At 38.8% G+C, this 24,910-nt stretch overlaps 3 protein-coding genes across 6 annotated transcripts; 2 read left to right on the top strand and 1 right to left on the bottom strand.

Moving 5' to 3' along the window:
* Positions 1-64: 64 nt before the first annotated feature.
* On the bottom strand, positions 65-4,146 carry LOC311150270 (ER membrane protein complex subunit 3). The gene is made up of 9 exons (XM_084187655.1): positions 3,872-4,146; positions 3,326-3,514; positions 3,153-3,210; positions 2,977-3,070; positions 2,690-2,794; positions 2,398-2,479; positions 1,806-1,885; positions 1,291-1,373; positions 65-1,026 (listed from the first exon to the last, which is right to left on the bottom strand). The coding sequence occupies exons 2-9, from the start codon at positions 3,472-3,474 to the stop codon at positions 898-900; spliced, it is 780 nt and encodes a 259-aa protein (XP_084043781.1). The 5' UTR covers positions 3,475-3,514; positions 3,872-4,146; the 3' UTR covers positions 65-897.
* Positions 4,147-10,573: 6,427 nt separating this feature from the next.
* On the top strand, positions 10,574-13,206 carry uxt (ubiquitously-expressed, prefoldin-like chaperone). Its single transcript, XM_084187662.1, has 7 exons — positions 10,574-10,625; positions 10,760-10,918; positions 11,023-11,104; positions 11,432-11,499; positions 11,594-11,701; positions 11,921-11,984; positions 12,171-13,206. The coding sequence occupies exons 2-7, from the start codon at positions 10,833-10,835 to the stop codon at positions 12,231-12,233; spliced, it is 471 nt and encodes a 156-aa protein (XP_084043788.1). The 5' UTR covers positions 10,574-10,625; positions 10,760-10,832; the 3' UTR covers positions 12,234-13,206.
* An 874-nt stretch (positions 13,207-14,080) lies between these two features.
* elk1 (ETS transcription factor ELK1) lies at positions 14,081-24,910 on the top strand. Of its 4 annotated transcripts, XM_084187639.1 has the most exons (10): positions 14,792-14,814; positions 15,554-15,628; positions 17,823-18,031; positions 18,354-18,767; positions 18,879-19,022; positions 19,244-19,507; positions 19,586-19,721; positions 20,022-20,257; positions 20,531-20,632; positions 23,358-24,910. In XM_084187639.1, the coding sequence occupies exons 3-10, from the start codon at positions 17,825-17,827 to the stop codon at positions 23,454-23,456; spliced, it is 1,602 nt and encodes a 533-aa protein (XP_084043765.1). In that variant the 5' UTR covers positions 14,792-14,814; positions 15,554-15,628; positions 17,823-17,824; the 3' UTR covers positions 23,457-24,910. The 4 variants fall into 4 exon arrangements, with proteins under 4 accessions (XP_084043764.1, XP_084043766.1, XP_084043763.1 ...); XM_084187638.1 differs by lacking the exons at positions 14,792-14,814; positions 15,554-15,628 and adding an exon at positions 14,081-14,333; XM_084187640.1 differs by lacking the exon at positions 15,554-15,628 and having other exon boundaries at positions 14,081-14,814; positions 18,354-18,728.

The raw sequence follows: 24,910 nt of genomic DNA, 5'->3' as shown, positions 1-24,910 counted from the left end.
CATTGCTTTTTCAACATGCCACATGATTGATGAAACGTACACATTACAAGAAAGCCTTCAGATCTGCAGATAAGTTCATTTATTTCTAAATATTCACAGGCAATCAGATGGTATAGAACAGATCAAATACATCCTCCTCTCCCCATATCACCACCTCTTCTGGCACAGATACAAAAACATCCGCTCCAATTGACAGGATACATCTCATTCAATTACACAGTACAGCCATAGTGGATGTTTAGGCAAGATTTTGGATGTTAAAAAATGCTTACATGGTATTGGGGGCTAATCAGGTAACACCAGTGCACCTCTGAAAAAGAGACCAAGGGCACAGAACAGCTGTAGAAAAAAGAGATTTATTTTCCTAATAAGAACCTTATAACTTAAAACAAACACAACCACTGCAGACAATATCAGAGATGATGAGGCCTAGGTTCTCACACACAAAGAGAACAAGCCGATTCAGAAATGTGCAGAGGAGAAACGTGTCTGAAATTAATCAACACAACCAAACTATTTTCTACAAATAAAATCTGTGTGATGCGCTGATAACTGATTTCATTCAGCATTCATATAACAGTAAGGCATAACAGTGAAAAGTTGAAAGGCAACAAAAAAAAACTAAGCTGAGAACATGCATAATTTACATTCGACTTACAGTATTTTCACACAACGAAACAAATAGGCATTAGTAGTCATTAAATTAAGGTCAGAACAATTTGGTTAAATAGGTTTGCCTTTCTATTGGTTTTTATTGCCTTGAGCCAAAAATATACTGTTTAGGTATCACAATCATTTGAAGACATTTTTTACAACTACCTCAGAGAACCATGATGATACACTGTATCACAGAAACTGTCTGGCTCTACAGCAGTAGTAGTTAAGTCAATAACCTTATTAGAACATAGTGGTTTTTATCTCTTGACTGAAGATCCCACAAAAGTTCAGGTCTCGAGACATCAGCTCCTCCTCAACGTTCTCCAGGGCCCATTTGTGCTCCACAATCTCCAACGCCTCCCATTCACTCTGAAAGAACATGGCAGGCATAAAAAGAAAACCCCTACTAGTACGACACCTGGCTCAAACAACCCCTTTCTATGTGCTTGATCCAACATCCAAAATCATTCCACAATAACTAATTGCCCCAGGATAGAACAAAACCATATCCTAATGACCTTAGATGAGAGTATGTTAGCAAGATTAGACATTAAAGCTTAATGATTGACGGTGACCGTTCACGTACAGCTAGCTAACGCTGAGAGACTGGCACCAAGGCTGATTGTTTCTCACCTTGAAGGCCTTGTTAGGATCAGGTGGCATGGCCATGGCAGCGCCAGTCATCTGATCCTGCATGATCCTCGACTGATCGGCAGCTGGAACACAAGACCAACAGTCATTATGCAACACGGAATGGGCCCGCCGTATCGTACCTCAGTTGGGTTGCAACTGGGACAAAAACAGTAAACACAACTTTGAAATGCATTCACGAGGTGGATACAGTATCCTGTTAACAGAGTTCTAAAACGAGTAGCTCCAATAACATGTTTTCTACATTAACACCAAAGTACCAAGTCTTTCTGCGTACTTATTAAACATATACATAGAACAACAATGGCCGTGATCGGGAGTCCCATAAGGCGGCACCACAATTGGCCCAGCGTCGTCCTGGTTAGGGGAGGGTTTGACCGGGGTAGGCAGTCATTGTAAATAAGAATTTGTTCATAACTGACTTGCCTAGTTAAATAAAGGTAAAACACTATTATTATTATTTTTCATTTGGCAAAGACTTGGCGTTATCAGCTTACCATTGTCCTGTCCAAGAATGAGGCTGTACATACTCCTCAGTCCAAAAACATTGAGGAAATACCAAGAGGCTGAGCTCACCCTAGAAACAATTACAAATAAAAGAATATACTGAATCACATCCTCAACAAGATAATATACTGAATCACATCCTCAACAAGATGCCAAACAAAAACCATTGATTTCAAAGTTTAACAAACCATACAACTCTATGCAAAATGACCACTTTGAACAATTTACACAGTAAAAAAAAGAGAAAAAACATTTCCTTGAAAAACTGCAGATGCAAAATTTGGTAACAGAATTATGGTAAAATCTCTCTCAGTTGTATTCTGTTACCAAACTTTGTATCTGCACAGTTCTTCCTGTAAATGTATTTTTGTAAAATGTTCAGTGGAAATAGTTTGAAGTAGTCCTTGTGCATAGAGTTCAGTTCTATGGTTTGTTCAACTTCAATGTTTTTTGTTTGGTATACATTTTCTGCGTAATTCCATTACCCTGGAATTGCCCAAAGTATGTTTCTATTTGTGCTTTGCTGGTGTAATTAAAAGGCTGGTTGAAACAATAGACAACTGAATGGATGGAATACTGTACCAGGATGCATCAAGAGACAGCAGTTCAATTCCACGCTGGAGCATTGGTTTGAATCTCAATGTCAGAGGAAAGGGAACCTTAGCTGTGGGAAAAAGAACTATCATTAACAGTGTTCAATACTACTTCAATACAATAGTAAGTGGCTGTGGTGTAATTATATGGCAAAAAAAGTCAGGATACTCTATATTATGTAGGCATTATTTCCTATCTAATTATTGGACCAATTTTGCAAGTTCAACGTCAAACTTGAGGCTATGCAGGGCAGTCAATGTCCCTAACAAGCTGAACTTACTGATGACAAAGCCAGAGAACGCCCAGTTGATCCATCCTCCAATCACAATCATGGGAAGCACATTGGTCAGATTTCCCTTCATCATGTCAGTCAGCATGCTGGTATCTGAAAAAGGAAGAGTTGTTGAATAATTGTGTCTAGCACAGCAGTAAAACATTTGTTTATTTTTAGTTACACCATTTTAATGCATGTCTGATAAAAATTATTTTTGTTCTCATTTATAAGAATGGAACTAAGATAGAGGCTACAACTGTCAAAGTGGAAAGAACAAAAATAGATTGACTCACCAGTCATTGGGTTTTTGGGAGTCACCTTTCTCTTGACCTTCTTGAAGAACCCAGTTTCTGCATCATTGAAATACTGCTTTCGCATGTTAAATGACTGCAAAAAAAAGACATTTATTCTCTGATACACACTAGGAATAGAACATTTCAGAATATAACAAATATGAAGCAAACCTTACTTGTTTAGGGATGTATTTTCCATTTTCTCTTAATATGCGGCTACGCAGAAGGACTTGGCTGCAAAAGTCAATTTTAAGGTTTTAGTAAGCAGACATATTTAGTCATCATAGTTACAGCAGTTTGCTTAATGTTTTCATACCATGGATAACAGTATTTCAGTCAGTTAACTCACCTGTCTGACACCTGTTCCAGATCAACTTTCTTGTCACTTTGCAGGAGTTGGGTGACATAGTGACGGATAATTCCAACGCAAAATGTAATCAATACAATTGGTAAAACCACCCATATTCGGATACTTGAATCCAGAAGCAACTCAGCCATGTTTGTAAAAATGGTTAGCCTACCTACCTACAGGACAATTCTGGGAAGGAAAAAAACAGTTGAACAAATAACGTTATCCTAACAGATGGTAAGATGCTCAGTTCACTATACAAATAGCATCCTCGTTCTAAGCTGTCATGTAAGCGTGGTTTACTATCTTTGGCTCGGATCTTTAGTTGACACGACCGCCCTAGGGAGCTTACTGTAACTTAGCTAGCTGCTAGTTAGCATGTAGCATGCTACTCCAAATAGGTTTCCTTTAATGATTAAATAAGAAAATACCGTCTCCAACCACAGATTATTGAAAGGAGTGAGTGTAACCATCCAAACAGCAACCGTATCTTTCACATACGTTAATATATTAATTGAATCATATGCTCAAATAACGTGTTTATACCTTCTTTTTTTTATGTCCGGTTCTCCGACACCCAGAGAAGCAAGCACTCTTACTTATGACCTTTAAACTCCATAACGCTTTGACCCCTGACGTATTATCAAATACGGTCATTATACGGAATGATATGATATATCTTCTGGAAATAGAAAGCATCCACATTCAAATCCTCAATAGTTCATTTTAGTTCAACCAATTAATTATCAAATTTATATAGTTTCAGCCGTCGAAAAATTGTCCTTGCTATCCGGGATCCTTGGGACGTCCCTACCCCCATTGAAGTAAAAGATTATGGATATACTGACAAGATACCTGTCTCTCCGCCCTAACAATGGGAGTCGTTGTCCACATAGTGGCATGGTGGGCAGTCTAGCTCCCGCCTATACATTCTTTGGATTGGTGGATACATCTCATTATTGTAATATTTTTTTAAATATTTGATGAGGGTTGTTGACACCAATCGCCTTTATACCATGGCATTGTTGAATACTTGTTTCTGATTGGCTTGAAGGGCATTCTAGTACGTGCATTATTTCCCTTTATAAACTGGGTGGTTTTAGCCCTGAATTCTGATTGGCTGAAAGCCATGATATATCAGACCGTATACCACGTGTATGACAAAACATTTATTTTTACTGCTCTAATTACGTTGGTAACCAGTTTATAATAGCAATAAGGCAACTTGGGGGTTTGTGATATATGGCCAATATACCACGGGCTAATGGCTGTGTCCAGGCACTCCGAGTTGTGTTGTGCATTAGAACAGCCCTAAGCCATGGTATATTGGCCATATACCACACCGCCTTGGGCCTTATTGCTTAAATAACACAGTATATCAGCACAGTAGAGTTGCATTTGAAAGCAAAAGTCGAATTGAAAACATTATTGGCACTGTTGAATTCGATTTTCATAAAAGAAAACTAGGACTGATGTTTTGGTTAGATAAACTAGTTACTAGTTGTGGTCCTCTGTAGCTCAGCTGGTAGAGCACGGCGCTTGTAACGCCAAGGTAGTGGGTTCGATCCCCGGGACCACCCATACACAAAAATGTATGCACGCATGACTGTAAGTCGCTTTGGATAAAAGCATCTGCTAAATGGCATATTATTATTAATTTGTTTGGTTACCAAGGCAACAACTGTAGCTATCTAGTAAACTTGCTAGCTACTTCAGTGGATGTTGAACACATTTCTACCGGCAAATGAACACAGTTAAATTATAGCCATGGTATAAAAGGGATAATCAACTCGGGGCTATGCATTCTCTGGGAAATAATGCAACTCTGTGGAAGGTTAGTTCAACCTCTTTCATTTTCCATCGAACATATAGCCCCTCTTTGATTATACCTTACGTATTCAATTGAGAGAGATGCTACACTACTAACCTCATGCCGTGAATGTGCATAGCCATCTCCAGACAACTCCAATAAAAAGTACATGTTTTTTTCTCAAAGTTTCCGGGATGTCACGTGTCCTACTTATATCAGTACACTCGTAATAATTTAAGCATTACGAAACCTCTATTCGATTAAATAAACCTCACGTAGCAAATAAACCATACATTTTTTTTGTTCACCAAATTCGACACTCTCGCATTGACCTCTATACAAAAACTCCTTGCTTTGTGTGCGAAAAATCTCCCCCTGCTGGAGGGAGACAGATTTTCCGCGGAGTTGGGCCTCTCGCTCGCTCTCTCTCTCTTCCTCTCTGTTGAAGTTGACATTTTTAATTGTTAAGGTTAGGGTTTAGGGTAGGTACGTCCCAAGGATTTTGGATAGCACTAACCGTCGAAAAACTAAAAAGTTTAGAAGAGCTACTTCCGTTTCCGGTACATGCATGGGCATGTGACCCTCTGTTCTAACATCAATACCTAGCAAGAATAAGGTTGTGACCTCGGCGATTTACCTTCAAAATAAAAGTCAAGCAATGAAGATGGTAAAAAATGATTTAGTCGAAATTCGTAACATTTTATAAGGAAATCTTAGCAGACTTTTAAAAAAATGAAAACATGAAAAAAAGCGAAAGGCCTTTATAGCACAAATAATATTATAGCATTGACATTATTGTTAACACCATTACAAGTAATGATTACTAGATAGTTATCATAGTAACAATGGTAATACAAATAACAACACATTATTTATAATGCTACTATTAATAATAAATAATAGTAATAACAATATTAATAATATTGTTAATTAGCCCATTGTATTGCACGATGTTCAGTACGTTTTTCATATTGGACATTCACATTGCACCGTACATAATTCCCTGTATGTTGTGTCAAAGTAAAAGGGGGTCTGTTCTACCCAACAGCACTTTTAGTTTCCAAATCCACAGAGTTTACACCTAGAGGAGTGTCATTGGACATTTTGCGTTCCTTAAAGAGTGGCCAATCACCTTAAATGTAATAGTTTTTTCATATTGGACATACATATAGAGAGAAATAGTAATGGCGTCTTTTTGTAGGCACAAAGCCTATGGGGGAAATTAAGGACATTTTTGTAGGGTTTTTGGATAAACGCCGAAAATAAGGTATGTGGCAAACACAGGCTTAGGAGATCTTATACGTTTTGTTCTATGAGATAATCTTCATCAGCTAACGTCACTTTCTGTGAATTATGAAGAATTTGTCATTTTAAAAAAAGCACATAAAGGCTTCATACTTCATGAAGGTCATGTTGACTGACTGCTATTATCTTATAGAACAAAACGTATAAGATCTCCTAAGCATGAGTTAACCTCAGACCTTATTTTCAGTGTTTATTCCAAAACCCTATTATTTCCCCGTTCATTTTTCCCATAGGGATGGCTGAAAGAAGCAGAGGTAACTCATTTCCGGATTTTAGGACTACAAACTGGCGAGCTCTATTGCACCGTACACAATTTTCTGTACGTTGTGTCGCAGTAAAAGGGGGGTCCCGGGTCCATTCTACGCAGGAGCACTTCTAGTTTCCAAATCCACAGAGTTTACACCCAGAGAAGCGTCGCTGCTCATTATGCGGCCCTTAAAGAGTACCTATCAGCTGAAATGCAGTACGTTTTTCATATTGAACATACATATTGCACCATACACAATTATCTGTACATACAGATGAGTTTGAACAAAAAGATAGGTCATAGTAAGTGTTGCTGGACTTTTACTGTAGTCTAACAGCTTAATGTGGGGTGCCTGGACACTGTACGGTACAAATATAGCACTTTACAGGAAAAATTCTCGATTGTGTGGCCATAAAACCAGGATCCAGTCTACATCATAGAGTCCGTAGATTATAAAATAGATGAGTTTGAACAAAAAGCTAGGTCATAGGACGTGTTGCTAGACTTTTACTGCGGTCAAATAGGTTTGCATGGGGCCACTATATGGTACAAATATAGCACTTTACAGGAAAAACTATTGATTGTTTTTGTCCATAAAACCCAGATCCAGACTGCACTTTTGTACTGTCGCTTTAACTCTGCCCACTGATTAATTTAGGACTACATTTTATTTACAAAACATTAAAATAACTATTTTAGCTTGCTTCCTGTGTGAAATAAAATGCCATTCTATACCAGACTTTCACTATTGGCTTGCCCTATAATGAAGTTGACAAATTCCGACTATTAGCATGTGACTAGGTGAGAAGCTAACTGCTTAAGAGAAACAATGGAAATAATGTGATCAGTAGATGGAGTGTTAACTGACTGGCATACAGTGCCTTCAGAAAGTATTCACACCCCTTGACTTTTTCCACATTTTGGTGTGTTACAGCCTAAATTTAAAATTGATTAAATTGAGATGTTTTATCACTGGCCTACACACAATACCCCATAATGTCAAAGTGGAATTATGCTTTTCGAAATGTATACAAATTAATTAAAAATGAAAAGCTGAAATGTCTTGAGTCAATATGTATTCAACCCCTTTGTTATGGCAAGCCTAAATAAGTTCAGGAGTAAAAACATATTATATGACTTATTATATGACTTGATAAGCTAATTTTTACTCCTGAACTTATTTAGCCTTGCCATAGCATTCATATTATTGCACACATGGACTCACTATGTGTGCAATAATAGTGTTTAACATGATTTTTGAATGACGAGCTGGTAGAGCACGGCGCTTGTAATGCCAAGGTAGTGGGTTCGATCTCCGGGACCACCCATACACAAAAATGTATGCACGCATGACTCTAAGTCACTTTGGATAAAAGCGTCTGCTAAATGGCATATTATTATTATTATTATTATCTCTGTACCCCACACATACAATTATCTGTAAGGTCCCTCAGTCGAGAAGAGGATTTCAAACACAGATTCAAGTCCAGGAAGGTTTTCCAATGCATCGCAAAGAAGGGCACCTATTAGTAGATAGAACAAAAAACAGACATTGAATATCCCTTTGAGCATGGTGAAGTTATGAATTACACTTTGGATGGTGTATCAATACACCCAGTCACTACAAAGATACAGGCGTCCTTCCTAACTCAGTTGCCGGAGCGGAAGGAAACTGCTCAGGGATTTCACCATGAGGCTAATGGTGACTTTAAAACAGTCACAGAGTTTAATGGCTGTGGTAGGAGAAAACTGAGGATGGATCAACAACATTGTGGTTACTCCACAATACTAACCTAATTGACAGAGTGAAAAGAAGGAAGCCTGTACAATAAAAAATATTCAAAAACATGCATCCTATTTGCAACAAAAAATACCGCAACTTTCTGTCCTGAATACAGTTTTATGTTTGGGGCAAATCCAATAAAACACATTACTGAGTACCACTCTCCATCTTTTCAATTATAGTGGTGTATGCATCATGTTATGGGTATGCTTGTAATCATTAAGCACTGGGGAGTTTTTCAGGATAAAAAATAAACTGAATGGAGCTAAACACAGGCAAAATCCTAGAGGAAACCTGGTTCAGTCTGCTTTCCACCAGACACTGGGAGATGAATTTACCTTTCAGCAGGACAATAACCTAAAACACAAGGCCAAAATAACTATTTGGAGTTGCTTACCAAGAAGACAGTGAATGTTCCTGAGTGGCTGAGTTACAGTTTTGACTTAAATCTGCTTGAAAATCTATGACAAGATCTGAAAATAGTTTCTAGGAATGATCAACAACCAATTTGACAGAGCTTGAAGAATTTTGAAAAGAATATTGAGCAAATGTTGCACAGTCCAGGTGTAGAAAGCTCTTAGAGACTTACCCTGAAAGACTCACAGCTGTAATCGCTGCCAAATTTGATTCTAACATGTATTGACTCAGGGGGTTGAATACTTATCAAGATATATTAGTGTTTATTTTATTTTTATTATTTTATTACAATTGTTAGAATTTTTCTTCCACTTTGACATTACAGAGTATTTGTGTCACTCGTTGACAAAAAAATGACAATTAAATCCATTGTAATCCCACTTTGTAACACAACAAAATGTGGAAAAGAAGTCAAGGGGTGTGAATACTTTCTGAAGCCATAATCTACATTATCCTAATGATGAGAAGGCTGCAGGCTTTACACATTTTAGGTGCCAAAACGTGCATCAGGTCAAGTGTTTTGGCTAGACAAATAAAATATATTTTTTGAGGCATTATCCTAGTAAGATCATGTTGCTACAAGTTAGTAGCACCCTAATGATTGCATAGATTTTTTTATTTAAATGATGTGGAAACAATGTTGACTCAACCAGTTTGTGCCAGGACAGCGGAGTCACTGACCACCTTCCGGAGACACTTGAAACCCTACCTCTTTAAGAAATACCTGGAATAGTATAAAAGTAATCCTTCTACCCCCCCCCCAATAAAAAAATAAAAAAATGGTTGTCCCACTGGCTATCATAAATTGAATGCACCAATTTGCATGTCGCTCTGGATAAGAACGTCTGCTAAATGACGTAAATGTTAATGTGCCCAGTGGACTGACTCTACCCATGAGATGAAGAGGATCTTGCATATAATTTGAAACTTCTGTTATACTGTTGATGATCAATTTCACAAAAAGTATTTGATTAATTAACTTCACTGTGATATTTGTTATGAATAAAGTATGCTTTTTTGACCAAATTGCATCTCTCTTGACTTTTTGAATAAACATATTGTTTGTCTGTAGAATGAAAAAAAAAACTGTGGATTTGGAAACTAGAAGTGCTCCTGAGTAGAATGGACCCCCTTTTACTGCGACACAACGTACAGAAAATGGTGTACGGTGCAATATGTATGTCCAATATGAAAACCAGATTGGATTTAGGCTGATAGTGGTTAAGAGCGTTGTGCCAGTAACCGAAAGGTCGCTGGTTCTAATCCCTGAGCCGACTAGGTGAAAAATCTGTCGATGTGCCCTTGAACAAGGCACTTAACCCTAATTGCTCCTGTAAGTCGCTCTGGATAAGAGCGTCTGCTAAATAAAAAAATAAAAAAATAAAAATAAAAGGGCCGCAGAATGAGCAGTGAAGCTCCTCTTGGTGTAAACTCTGTGGATTTGGAAACTACAAGTGCTCCTGAGTAGAATGGACCCATTTTTACTGCGACACAAAAATCACATATCTCATAGAAATACTTCAAATTATTCTTTGTATGATAACTTGCACAAAATATATCGATAATTGTGCACATTTTCCATAATTTTCACCCAAATTATTAATTTACAAAGCATACAGGACAGTACTCTTATTCTGAAGGTTTCCTAAAAATCCGTGACCCGGAAGTACTTAGTTACTTTTACCCGCTTCATAGCGGTTACATGAGATGGCTGCAGTTGTTTGTGCTGTTGTGATAGGTAAGCCAAAGCTACAACTAAATGATGGACTATGATGTTATTAAACATAGAGAGTCAGCTAGCTGACAATAATAAGGCAAATGCAGAGATTTAACTACATCATATGGGTAACTTTGGAACATTTTGTTTTCAAGGTTCCGAATCAAGTTGCCTCGACTCCCGAGTACGAAAGACCATCAACAACTGATTGATTTCACGACTCTCACAATGACACCTGCTGGAAAGACCAGCATTGACGAAAAGGTCTTGCAGTATGAAACGTTTATTAGCGATGTGTTGAAACGAGATTTGGAGTAAGTAGTCTATTTTCCTTAGACTAGTGTCATTTTATTCGCTAACTCAGATGTGTGCAACATTTTCGGGCACGTGCACAAATTTGTTTTTTATGTTCTGACAGGAGGGTATTGGAGCAAAGAGATGGAGTGTATGAAAAAATGGCTCAATATCTACAACTGAAAAATACCATTGAAAGCCTAAAGGTATAGCTTACCACCATTGCACCCACTTACATTGGATATCTATTGCCAACACCATGATGAATAGATGTGACCATCAAACAGTGGGCCAACAACATTTCTACATTTCTCTAGACTGTATATTAATGTAGCTATGTTGTGTCATTTAAATATTGTATAACATAAATGTTGTATAATATAAATATGTTGGGTGTTGTTTTGTTGTGCTTTTCCCGTTATTGAGAATATTTACATTTTTGTCATTTAGCAGACGCTCTTATCCAGAGCGACTTACAGTAGTGAGCGCATACATTTGTCCTATTTGTTCGTACTAACAAATTGTCTTCATAGGAATCAGAGACGAGGGGACTCAAAACAGAGATAGATCTTGGCTGTAATTTCTACGTCCAAGCACATGTGTAAGTGATTAGGTATATTGAAAATTGTCCATATTACTTTTTTTATTTATTGTGATTGATTGAGGCCTTGACTGTCTGAGTTGTTTTGTTTCAGGGAAGACTCGTCAAAAATCTTTGTTGCTGTTGGATATGGCTTTTTCGTCGAGTTAACACACTCAGAAGCTCTGAAGTTCATTGAGAAAAAGACAAATCAGCTTACAACGTGAGTAGCACCAGCAATACCCATTCAAACACACACACAGAAGGAATTAGTACAGTATCTTGTAAACATCTGTCAAACTGATTGGCCACCAGAGGGCACACGTGTTTTGTTATTACAGTACTATGAAACAGCATTGTATTTAGGCCCATGTTTCAAGCTCTCAACTTGGATAAACCTTATAAATTAATGAATCCTTATAAATTATATTTCCTTTTACAGACACACTGAAGTGTTGACCAAAGATTCAGCTAAAATCAAAGCCAACATTCGCATGGTGTTGGAGGTGAGTGAGCATGTGAATGATTTAAAGTATGGTATTCTAGCTCTCACAATAGTATTTACTACTTGCAAACTATTATGATGGTATTATGAGCATGGTACAATATTACACAATGTGGGAAATATTTCACAACAAAATGTAATGGCAGATTAAAAAAAAAAAAGATGTAAATGTTTTTCTAACTAACAGGGATTAAGAGAGCTTCAAGGTCTTACGGATGTTCCTGAGAAAAGGAGGAGAGACGCTCTCTAGCTGCAGTAGTTCTGGTCTGCTCTGACCTTTAGTTATCCGTTTTCTATCACATTCATAATAGTGATAAGGCTGTATTATTTCCATTGCTCTTTGGTTTATTTATTCAATGGAAATGGTGTAAAACAAACCTTTGATACAAACTTGGCACCTGAACAGGTTGTGCTGTTTAGAAGTTGCTGTAAAACTGTAATTCTGCGGCAAATAAAATGGGAAATGCGTTTTTAAAACTGTTAACCCAGTTTCAGTGGCTTGCTTATGTTTGATGCATTTTTTTTGGCATTGTATTACGAGATCAAGGAAACCTTATGTTGACAAATGATATTCCTACAACTCTTTCCAATAATATCTCAAATATATCCTAAATATATTCACATTTTTGGTATCCTGACCTCTCTTATCAATGCCTGAAGTCATCATCAATAACTCAATTAAATATTGAAGAAAATAAATTTTGCAAACACGGATGAACATGCCTGATCTTAGTGTGGTACCTCATATAAATGTCACCTCTTCAAAGCCACCAGCACCTTCATCTTCAAATAGCATGGTGAAGTGCTGCCGTGGAGGGAACGTTCAGATTACTCTATACTAGTTTCTCATGCTGAGAAACTGGATTTTCCTGTTCAATGTAAATTCTTCAAGTAACAGAGACATTGGTCTCTTGACTTATACGGCAACAGGAACCATATCCACCTTTTCACTTCATTTATGCTTTTGTAATGATGTATTTTTAAACTATCACTTGTTAAATTATGACTTTTGAAGCCATCAAGTCACCATCGCTTTACAAAACTGCTCTCATTTAATTCTGGCCTGTTGGACAAGTTACCATGTACTCACATGAATGTCTTTTTTATTTTATTCCAATCATATACCTGTAAGCCTTTTGTGACCATAGAATTAGGAATATTCATAATTAATATATTATTATATTAACATAATCAATTGTATTAAAACAAAAATTTTTAAAAATCATAGGATCTCTGTTTGTGACTGATACCCCATCACACCAGAAACAGTTTCCATGGCAACTGGATGTTAAGACCTGACTCTCAAAATAGATTTCTTTTTTCTTGGTACATATTGCCTCAAATGGACACATGCACGATCATGTGCCCAATACGGTGTTAGTTTGATGTGGAACAAGAAAGATTCATGCTGCCAAGATATTTAGCCTACTTTTTTAATACATTTGAAAGATTTACAATTGAAGAAAATGTGACCTAAGGTCAAAAAGAAAGATGTAAGCTAATAGAACTTAATAGTTAAACATTCAATAAATAAAGAATATCACTGGGCCTCTGAATCTTAAAATGATGGTATTGTTGTAAAGAACACAACGGTTATACAAAGCTGAAAAGTATACTACCAGTGTTTGACTTGGGCAGGAGCTCACTGGAGCTGAGTACCAGCACCTCAAATGTTTCACTGCTTGTGCTCCTGTTCCTCTTATAGCATATTAGCTCAAAAGTATTGTGGAGCTCCTGCACCTAAATATGAACAGTACCGGCACCTATTTCAGTCCAAGTCAGGCACTGACTACTACCACAAATAGGCTTATACTTTGTGATATGCCTGCCCATGCCTAATTGCATAAATAATGTTTTTTTCTGCTATGTAAGAAAAAGAAAAACAATATGGCAAGGGATATTCAAGGTTTCTACCGATTCAGATTATTCACTAAATATTGCTGCTCCAAATCTAATGGGTAAAATCAATGCAAGGGGATACATTTAAAATTCTCACTTTACCACCTTGTCTAAACGCTGGGTGAGCAAGAAACGTCATGGAGTTGGTGACGTTTGCAGTCTTTCAGGCAGCAACCGATCAAGGGAAAGAGCCAGCAGGCAGCAATGAGTGATGGTGGAACACGAAAGTAGTCGAGGCATTTGTGGAAACAGGAAGCAACGAGGGAAAAGCAAAGGATTAAGTCAAGCCGTTCGGGCGTCAGAAGGCACACCTTGTTGAATTTTTTATACCATGAACTATAATCGCAAACAGCTTTTACATTATGGAGGACTTTTGGCGCTCTCCAGTGAACTCGGAAGCAAGTCTACATAGAGCGTTGAGTCGTTCGAATTGACGCACAAATGAAAGACGGTGGGTTTTTTTTAAATAGGGGCTGCTACGCAATCTTGGCGATTATGTTAGCTAGCTAGCAACATGATCTGTTTTCATTTGTTTAGAAAATAACATAGGTCATTTTGAAAGTTTTGATTATCAAGCTAAAAGGAGCGAACCAATGTTTTGCGAATTCCATTCTCATCTCTGCTATAATTAAATCAACATGACTTTCCCCTAAACAAACACTCCTAACCGTTAGCTTCTAGATAGCTAGCTCGCCACTGTCAATAACCAGCTACTGTAGCATGGAGGGAGAGATGCAAGTGTTACCATCGGATCACTGTTGCATAATAACAAATCGGTGTTGTATCTGTAAATCGCATCCATCTCCTCTACCGTGACGCAAAGCGACTTTTGACACCTTCGTTCAGTACGCTGACATAATGGACGTAATTTGATTGACGGATTAAATAAAAGGAATTTCAAGACGAGATGGATTCTAACCCCGTGATAAGTGGTAAGTGTTTACCCTGAATTAATGTAATCTGAATGTAGTCGGGCACAACATTTCCGTGCTAGTCTCGACTGTCATGTATATTTGTTTATGTTCATCTTGTGCTAACTAAAAATAGAAAGGTTTGGCCTACAGTTCATGATCAGACTAGGATGTTGCCAGTGACTAGATTGCTAATATCCATGTGGATATTGAACTAGCCTCTAGCTAAATGCAATGTCGCAACAGGTGTTTTAAAGCATTTTATTATAATCACAGTAATTTGTAGGCAGTATGTAGTTAGGTTCAGCCATTTAATAATTGCTTTCAAAATCACCAATCTTCATGAACTACAGTACAGGCTGTAGTATAATGATTTACTCACGAGATGCAGTTTGCTCCCCATTCCAAGAACATGAAGGTAAAGCCACACTCTTTCTGTAAGATTAGTTTACTATCAAGAGTGGACCATCATGTAAGCAAGAATTGGTGCATTATTCCAAGGTGCATTGCAGGGTGTATTTTCACACGCAAGTAGCACTTGATTTCTATATAGCCTTGGCCTAACTGTTGTGAGTGGAAACTGTAGGCTAATTTGTATACCAAATCTTCTATGTCAACAAAAACCAAACACTGGAGCAATAGGTCATTATGCAGTACTAAACTATTTATAAGTCATCTCCAAAAATGAAGGGTTAAACTTGATCAAGAAAATGTATGTGTTCAGTACATGAACCATGCTCCCTCTCTTGCCTTACCTCAGCCTAAAGATCACCCATATGGGTACTGCACTTCACAGAATTATTGCCGCTGCCTCCTCCACCCCAGTTTATTGAAGGTCTGTACCTGCTATCAACCACAAAAGCAACATCACACAGCTTCCCCGGACTTCTCACACTCAAGGCCCTATTCCCATTATGTCTACCATCCAAACCACAGTCTTACTAGACTACACCATTACACCTCAGTTCTAGGTGTTGTTGTGATTTATGCCTTTGTTTTTCAGTACATTCATTTATTAGACTGGCATTACTCGTCTCATGCTTGTAGCGAAGCTAAAGCCATGATCGATGGCTAATACCACTTCTCAAAATGGAGAGGCCCTTTGTTGCATTGTCCCCCTGAAGGATGGTCATATGGGTGGCCTGAAGCCCCAAAAAATCATAGTTAGCCTAGAAAAGATTGCCTTGGTAATTGTTCTTCTGTCAGTTTTTAATGAATGGAGATTGTATAGACCACATCCTAGTCTAATCTCTATGCACAATGCTGCTGCTTTGTCTTGAGGTCAATGCAGTTCATTCATTCAGGTGTATAAATCATCTCAGACCTTTTCGCCAATGAATAATAATTACCTCTGAGGCAATAATGTTTGTCAGTGAAAACAGATTTACAACAACTCTTTGTCAGTTTCGCTAATATTTATTTGGCCATTTAATGTATGATGCATTGTACACTGGTTAGCTGAACATTACAAAATGTGCACATTGCTCAATTCTTCTATCCCAGCTCTCACCCAGAAACATAGTGACATGTTCAGAGTGAGCCTTAATGAAGCTGGTACTGCTAGACCTATATCCTTCCCTCCTTCACCTGAGCTAAAGGACTTGTAACTTTGTTATTCAAAATCATGTTGACAGTAATGCTGCATCCTTACACTCTAGTACTAGCCTAACTAGGCTACACTCACATATGTTAATGTTAGACTTTGTTGTTTCCCTCCCCTAGTTACCATTCATGAAAGGCTTTTTACCATGGTGATAGTTTCCAAGGTGTTAGATAGGAGTTACGTAATTGAATAAAAATGGTAATGAGGTTAATTTGCATGCCCAACATGTCCTTCCTTAACTACTAATGCCCTTCCTTTCTTTCCGTGGCCTGTTGTTCGCCACTAGCTCTTCGTTTACTGGCTTTTATTTTGGAATTAGACCTGTCTACCCGCTGTATTGAAATACTACACTACCCACTGTATTGAAATACTACACTACACTACCCACTGTATTGAAATACTACAATACCCACTGTATTGAAATACAAACTACTCACTGTATTGAAATACTACACTACCCGCTGTATTGAAATACTACAATACACTACCCACTGTATTGAAATACTACACTACCCACTGTATTGAAATACTACACTACACTACCCACTGTATTGAAATACTACACTACACTACCCACTGTATTGAAATACTACACTACACTACCCACTGTATTGAAATACTACACTACCCACTCTATTGAAATACTACACTACCCACTGTATTGAAATACTACACTACCCACTCTATTGAAATACTACACTACCCACTGTATTGAAATACTACACTACCCACTCTATTGAAATACTACACTACCCACTGTATTGAAATACTACACTACCCACTGTATTGAAATACTACACTACACTACCCACTGTATTGAAATACTACACTACCCACTCTATTGAAATACTACACTACCCACTCTATTGAAATACTACACTACCCACTGTATTGAAATACTACACTACCCACTCTATTGAAATACTACACTACCCACTCTATTGAAATACTACACTACCCACTGTATTGAAATAGCACACTACCCACTCTATAGAAATAGCACACTACTAATAAAGATGCTATTTTATGTTAGTAGTGTTTGAACTTAAAATACTGAATGTTGTTAAACCTTAATAAGGGGAATGGGTAGTCAACATTAAATCCAATAATTAAAATAATCTGTTTCGTACACCATGGTAACAGATCTAAAAAATAAAAATAACAAATCAGTGTCACAAAATATTTTCTGTTTCTAGCAATGTTTCCCACAACACCGGCAGCCATGGCACAAATGAGTAGGCCCTAGGCTAACCTTAATTCAGTTGCTAGCCATGGCACAAATGAGTAGGCCCTCATCTTAACTCAGTAGCTATACTAGATTCTGTATCTAAATGAGGCTGTGAGAGCTCGTTCAGATGTTGTGTCTGTTATGGATCGTTGCTGCGAGGCAGTCTCACTCATGTTTCTGATTTGTTCACCCCTGCAGCCATGGACCCGTCCATCACGCTGTGGCAGTTCCTGCTGCACCTCCTGGAGGACGACAGCCACAGGCACCTCATCTCCTGGACCTCTGGGGACGGGGAGTTCAAGTTGTTGGACGCAGAGGAGGTGGCACGCCTCTGGGGGCTCCGCAAGAACAAGACCAACATGAACTACGATAAACTAAGCAGAGCACTCCGATACTACTATGATAAGGTATCCTTGCTGCTTACTGTTTTGTATGATACTTTTTCAAGTATTTATGAGGTGTTTGATCCACTGAGTGAAGCTATAACATTAATCATATTTGTTGATTTTCTGTCCACAAGCAATGAGCTCAGCATTGTGCTCAGGTGTAAACTCACGCATCAAAGCAGAAAAAGCCATTACAAATCATTTATGTGTAGCTGTAAGCTGGTAGCATCCCAGTAGGTGTAAGTCTACTTCTTTCAGCTAGATATTTTGTTGAGGTAATTGTTTGTGTTTTTTCAGTATGGTTTATTGCAATTGTCTGTTAATTCAGTGTAATCCTTTATAGAATATCATAAAGAAGGTGAGTGGGCAGAAGTTTGTCTACAAGTTTGTGGCCCACCCTGACCCTTCGGCAGTGGACTGTGTCAGAGGCGGTGAGGATGCTCAGCAACAGGACAATCTTGATGCAGCGGGCCAGACCAAGTCCCCAGGAGGGGGGTCTTCTAACTGCCCCTCCAAGAACCTGCAGACGCAGCGTTCCTCTCCAGTCTCTGTCCAGCGCAGCTCTCGCAACGACTACATGAAGTCAGGCCTCTACTCCACCTTCACCATCCAGTCCCTCCAAGCCCCCTGCAGGACCTCTCCACAGCCTATAAAGACTGAGCTGCTGATTCAGGACTCTTCCCCCAGACCCCACAGCGCTGACCGGACGCTGCGGGAGGTGAGGGCCCACGACGAGGACCTCTCCATTTTAACCATGGTCATTACTACTAATTATAATTTAAGTTATTGGTGTTGATGAAATGTCAAATGTGTGATTGAAGTGACTATTGAACGGTTCAGACTACTACAAGTGTTACCTGTCTATCAGGTGTGTCTGGATGGCCAGAGCTCCTCCATGCAGGGCTGTGGCAGCGTGGAGAGCAGCCTGCAGGTCACACTGACTCATCCCTCTCCCTGCGCCACGCCTGCCCTCAGCCCCCAGACACCGTCAGTGTCAACCACAGGCAGCTCGGTAAGACACTCACAAGTCACAATATGTCCTCCTTCTGTCAAAGATTCTGTTGATCCATATGTTAACATTTGTGCTTACAACTCTTTTATACAAAGTGCACCCAAATGCCCTGTTTGAACCATAGTACCCTGTTGATTCAAATGTTGTTCAGGGATTCTGATTCTGGATGCCATGGTGTGCAAATCTAATGTTTCTCTTAAAATGCTGTTTTGAACATCCAGAAGTCTCAGCCACAGAAGACCCAGAACCTAAGCGACCCTCCTCAGATCTATCTGACCAGTGTGTCAGACCCTGGCTCCCTCACTCCTCTGACCCTGACCCCTGTTGGGGCCCCGGGGGAGTGTGTGGTGAACCAGCCTCAGGGCCACCCTGTCTTTGTGGTCATCAAGCCCTCACCTGTGGTGCACTCCAAAGAGCAAAGCCTCCCTTCTGAAGAGGACCTGGTGGAGATCATGAGCTTGGAGGAGAAACATCATGTTGAAGAGGTGAGTGAGAAGAGAACACACAAGATCACATTTCCCATTGTTCCATGGTTTGATTTGGACCTTTCCCCTCTCTTCTAGGTTCCTGAATCTGCATCAGGACCAAGTGAACCTGAAACCCCCCTCTCCATTGATGTCCTCCCACCCTGCGTGGAACCAGTGGGCCAGCCTGTTGGGGAAGGGGAAGAACAGGGCAAAGATGAGGCCCATTTACCAGGCAAGTCATACATTCAACACACATCTCACACAATAGAATGTTCACATATTTGTAGCTCTGCTGTATACTTTAGATGTGTGGTAACTCTTATTATACAACGGGTGGGTCTAATCCAGAATGCTGATTGGTTAAAACCGCATTCCAACCGGTGTCTATTCCACAAGTTACACCCGTGCCAATATGTCATCCAAACACTGGCTTCTCACTTAAACATGACACTGTTCTTATTACTGGGGTTTTATTCCTGTAAAGACAGGTATACCTACTGTTCCCTCATTCTGGCTCCTTTCTCCCACTCAGAACATTCCATGACTCCAGCAGTTGCTCTTCAAGCGGCTACTCTTCCAGCTCGGTCGCCCCAGGAAGTACAACCACCGAAAGCCAAGAAACCCAAAGTCCTAGAACTGCCCTCTTCCTCAACCCTCCTACCCCCTGGTCTGTCACTGGATCAGGTCAATGCAGCCGTCAACAGCCTCCTGGCCCCTGGGAGTGCCACCAACACCCTAACTCCTACAGTGTTCACCTCCCATTCTCTGGTAAGTGACATCTCTGGCCTGGTCAGTGCCACATAAGACGCAAAAACTGTCACTCTTCCTGGGGCTTCATTTAACAAATGTGGGTGTATTAGTGTGTTTTCAACTTTCCAAATGCCTTTCTACCCTCACCAAATTATTATGATACATGATTTATCAAGACCATAATGTATTTCGTTTGATAAGATATTCATGCATTGACTAAAACAGTTTCTGTGTTAAACTGGCTAATAGTCTGACATTTTCTGTCTTTTCTTTCTGTGCTCTGTCCCTTAGACTCCTGTATTACTGACACCCAGCCCTCTCCCCTCCACCATCCACTTCTGGAGCACACTCAGTCCCATTGCTCCTCGGAGCCCGGCCAAGCTCTCCTTTCAGGTATGTCCTTCCTGTTCTGTCCCTGCTGCTGCCTGGCAGAGGGCACTAGAGCAGGCCATCTGGCCATCCTGATCTCATCTACATCACTAACACAAGTATAGAGAGATGGGTTGGATTATAAATGCTTTTACATTTACCTAATGCCATATAATATTGCTCACAACTTACTAGTGCTGAGCGATTATGTCGATAATTTTTCGGTTTTTAAACAATTCAATTTTGTTCGTTTTTCTTCTGTGAGCTCGATGTGCAGTTTCTGTAGAGATAAATCAGATCAAGCCTGAACTGTGTGATGATGTAGGGAGTTGTAGTTTCCAAAAGGCCAATATTCTACATAGTTTAGCGCAGAAAACATGGTAATTAACTACAATGACCATAATCCATTACTCGCCCGCATACTTGTCTGGTCTGTGTGGAGCAGACAGGGAGACTGACTGAGAGAAGAGAGCTTGTGATCGAGAGAGATATAAAGCAGTGCTTTGCGAGCCTGAAAATACATGATCTAAGTCCAGGGCCTCTGATCTTTTCTAGCACGAGCTACTTTTGAAAATGGAAACATTTTTTGGTATATATATAGCTTACAAATAGGCACATTCTTCTCTTCTCGTCTCCTCTACCCTGCAACTCGTCCGCATGTCCTTGGTGTTTTCTGTCAATATACCTGGTAAAATAATGGTTAATAAACAGTATTTGGCATGACAGGCCCCAATAAAATTCTCTTTTGTACATTATTTTCCTGAATTCAGTTTTCTCTGTGAAAAGAAATCCTGGTTTGGTATTTTGTTCTGTTTTTCACTCTCAATATTACAATTATTCATAGAGAAACAACGAAAATTATGTTCCGAGTCCATGTCAATGCTTAAATCACATCAGAAGAACATAATAATATGTATTTCCCCTTTAAGGAGAGGAATGTGTCAGTCTAGCGATGTTTCTGCTGTTAGGACTACTGCTGCAGCAAGGCATGGCACAGTTTGTAAAACAATGGCCACCCAATTGATACAAATAATCATGATATAGTTCTGGCAGGTAGGCCAACTTTGCAGTAACTTTGCAGTTAACATTTAATTGAGAAGGTTTTGGGGGAAAATCTTTGTCTACTCACGTGACGGTTATCATTAGCATCGCTCACTGGCTACATATGGAGTGATAAACAAACATGCGCACCAAATAGACAGACATGGGCAATATTGCTGGAAATGTATTGGCAGATGTTGTTACATTTGGCTTTTTAAGCCAATAGTGGCTAACCAGAGGTGGGATAATGCCAATGTGGCTTTGATTGGATAGTAGCCGGGAGCTTTATGTTTTTGACAGTTTGCGATGGAACAAATGAAAAAAATGAATTGCTTAGCGAGCTACTCATAGGTGGGCTGCAAGCTACTGGTAGCTGAGGATCTACCTGTCGGAGACCCCTGATCATAATAGTATGCCTTATTTATTTTGAACATCTATTCAAATAATGATTTAGTGAGACAGCATAGGCAGCAGCTCTATAGAGATGAGATGATGACTTGGAATTAAATAAAAAGTTGTCAAATAAAACAAATATTTTTATTAAAGTAATGTGAATAAATGATGGTTAATAAGTGATAAGCAGTAATGGGCGGTCACTATCATCATGGGACTTTTCTTAATTGTTTTATTCTGTGTTGTTACAGCATTCAACCCACATAATGCATAGTGCATTTAAAGCTGCAATATGAAACTTTTTGGGTGAGCCAGCCAAATTCCCATAGAACTGTGAGTTATAGATCAGTCATTCACATTGAAAGCAAGTCTAAGAAGCGGTAGATCTGTTCTATGTGCGCTATTTCTATGCTTCCCGTTCTTAAGTTTCGTTTTTGCGTCTTTTACTTTCGGTTTTGTACACCAGCTGGAAATACAATATTTTTCAGTAATGGAAATATATTTCACAGCAGTTTAGATGGTATAATGATTCGCTACACCAAGGTTCCCTAACTGGCCCGCGGGTGGTTTTATTTGGCCCCCCAAGCTTTCTGAGCCCCAAAGAAATATATAATAATAATATTTTGGGGGACATAAGAATGTAAAAACACCAGGAAATCAGCTCCAAGTGATTTTTATTTAAGAAATCTGTTCCCGAGTATTCTCACACATAATAGAGAGACACGTGATTGTATACAAATGTAAGCAAGGTTTAAAATGATAATGTTTTAGTCAAACATTATATCTGCTTGGGCTTCTTGCAGTCAATTTGCAGTCTAAAAATTATTTGTAATTATGTTCCGGCAAGAACAAAATCGTCCCGAGGCTGAATGTAGTTGATGATCCCTGCTCTACGCTATGCTTGCTTGTTTTGTCACATAAACTGAAATTAGGCAAACTATTACATTTTTTTGCAACCAGGAAATGGTGGAGCAATTTCTGCATAGTGCATCTTTAATGTATAATTTTTTGGGATCTAAATCAAAAACGTGATTAATTTTTAAGAATCAAACCGACCTAAAAAAACAACACTAATTGCTCAGCACTACTACTTACCCATGTATATAGGCTGAGGTACATTATCTGCATTAATAGAAAATACTTTAATCTCTCTCTACTGGTTAACAATCATACTACAACATCATCTTACACCATCCCAGTGCTGGACCACAACTTCTAATTTATTACATGGTTGAGCCTTTTAACACACAACAAATGGGGAACAGGAAGTAGATACTCTAGGTTTTACTAATCAGCTGTACTTGATTGTTTTTAGTTCCCCTCCAATGGAAGCAATCATATCCATATCCCTGCCTTGAGTGTGGACGGCCTGTCGACTCCTGTAGTGCTGTCGCCAGGTCCACAGAAACCATGAGGAGAGTCCTGGAGTCCTTCCACAGTCCTGTGGACATTGATTCCCCAGTTCAGCCTATGGGACAGAAGGTACACGCCATGATCAGACCAAGTGCTCCCAGCCAGAGTGCACTCATGAGTGGAGAGCTGGTGTCCGGAGTGCTGTTGAATGATGTTTTAGCAGTTGGAGTCTTCATTCAAAGAACCTCATGACGGGCTAGCCCAGTGGTTCTGGATCAAGTCCAAGAGGTGGTGTTGGCAACTTTGAAACTTAAGAGGGGATACTATTTTTTATTTTTTATTTTTTTGTCTCGACAGATAAGGTATTTTTGGTGCGTCTCTCTTTCTTTGTAGATTCATATTTTTGCCTCAATTTTAACTTGATATATTTTCCTGTTTTATAATATCCCCAATGACAGGGCACTTGACTGTATAGATTCAACTTTGTCCATGAAAGCTTTATGGTAGTGCTTGCCCATTGTTTTACATGCAATTGGTTTCTTATTCTCAAGTACTTTTCAAATGACCAATTATATGAAGAAGAGAGATGGATACCTGTGGTGGTACCATTCAGAGCGTTTTACTCTGAGATGAACTTGGAAGGGATGTTGAGGCTTGATGCAGTTTTTTTTAAGAAGCCAAGTCATTTGAACATTTTATAATGATGGTAAAGAAATGACGCTTACCATTAATAATCTCATGGCTGGATTGGAACTTATATTCTGGAAAAGTCAACCATTTTTATTTTAACATGAAAACCAGAGAACCAGTGGATGTGTTTTAACGATTCAGATGAATACATTAAAATGTATTGTTTATTTTGATGGAGAATTAGGTGTGATCACATTCTATTGTTATGTGAATTTGATACTCAATCATGTTCACTGTCCATTCCAGGTTTTCCTTTAGGTTTAATTACTTGTTAATTATTTTGATGCCAAGATGGAACATTGGTTCTGGAGTATAATGTGAAACTTGACCAAAGACCAGCAGCATTGATTAAATCCAATGTAATTTTAGAGATGCAGTGGTAGCCTTCATTCATACAAGGGCTATAACACCTTATAATGCTACCAAAATCACACACAGAATCCCCAGTTTACTTTCAAAATGGATTTAGAAAAGACAAGGTTTGTTAACATAAATGTATATAAGCATTATACGGCATGGTTGAAGAGTGAAGACCAACTATAATTTACAACAGATTAGGTTATCATTGAAATATAACTGTTAAGCTTTTGATCAACTTTTATTTTATTGAGTTTTTACTGAGAACAACTTGGTCGATATAGAGATATTTGTCCACTAGCCTTTAAAATAAAAAAACATTAATTTTTTATCAGCATACGATTTGACATTTTGACAATTATTTACATTTATTCAGACTGCTTATAGCAAAGAGCTTTAAAATCTTTGTTGGTTGATTAGAAATAGGTGTCCAACAATTATTTTTGTACATTAAAAGAGTATACTTTA

This window comes from Coregonus lavaretus (assembly GCF_964263955.1).
Source record: "Coregonus lavaretus genome assembly, chromosome: 22".
NCBI classification, from domain to species: domain Eukaryota; kingdom Metazoa; phylum Chordata; class Actinopteri; order Salmoniformes; family Salmonidae; genus Coregonus; species Coregonus lavaretus.
The sequence above is the reverse complement of the archived record's forward strand: the minus strand, read 5'-3'. Positions and strand labels throughout refer to the sequence as shown.

What these genes read in the sequence shown, in the direction of transcription:
- elk1 (XM_084187637.1), top strand. Translation starts at nt 14,790, where the DNA reads ATGGATTCTAACCCCGTGATAAGTG. An exon ending in ACCTCTCCATTTTAACCATG is followed by an intron (nt 18,768 to 18,878) that starts GTCATTACTACT and finishes CCTGTCTATCAG; the next exon opens with GTGTGTCTGGATGGCCAGAG. An exon ending in TGTTCACCTCCCATTCTCTG is followed by an intron (nt 20,258 to 20,530) that starts GTAAGTGACATC and finishes TCTGTCCCTTAG; the next exon opens with ACTCCTGTATTACTGACACC.
- LOC311150270 (XM_084187655.1), bottom strand. Translation starts at nt 3,474, where the DNA reads ATGGCTGAGTTGCTTCTGGATTCAAGTATCCGAATATGGGTGGTTTTA. An exon ending in CTGGAACAGGTGTCAGACAG is followed by an intron (nt 3,211 to 3,325) that starts GTGAGTTAACTG and finishes TGACTTTTGCAG; the next exon opens with CCAAGTCCTTCTGCGTAGCC. An exon ending in GAAAATACATCCCTAAACAA is followed by an intron (nt 3,071 to 3,152) that starts GTAAGGTTTGCT and finishes TTTTTTTTGCAG; the next exon opens with TCATTTAACATGCGAAAGCA.
- uxt (XM_084187662.1), top strand. Translation starts at nt 10,833, where the DNA reads ATGACACCTGCTGGAAAGACCAGCATTGACGAAAAGGTCTTGCAGTAT. An exon ending in TTCTACGTCCAAGCACATGT is followed by an intron (nt 11,500 to 11,593) that starts GTAAGTGATTAG and finishes GTTTTGTTTCAG; the next exon opens with GGAAGACTCGTCAAAAATCT. An exon ending in ACATTCGCATGGTGTTGGAG is followed by an intron (nt 11,985 to 12,170) that starts GTGAGTGAGCAT and finishes TCTAACTAACAG; the next exon opens with GGATTAAGAGAGCTTCAAGG.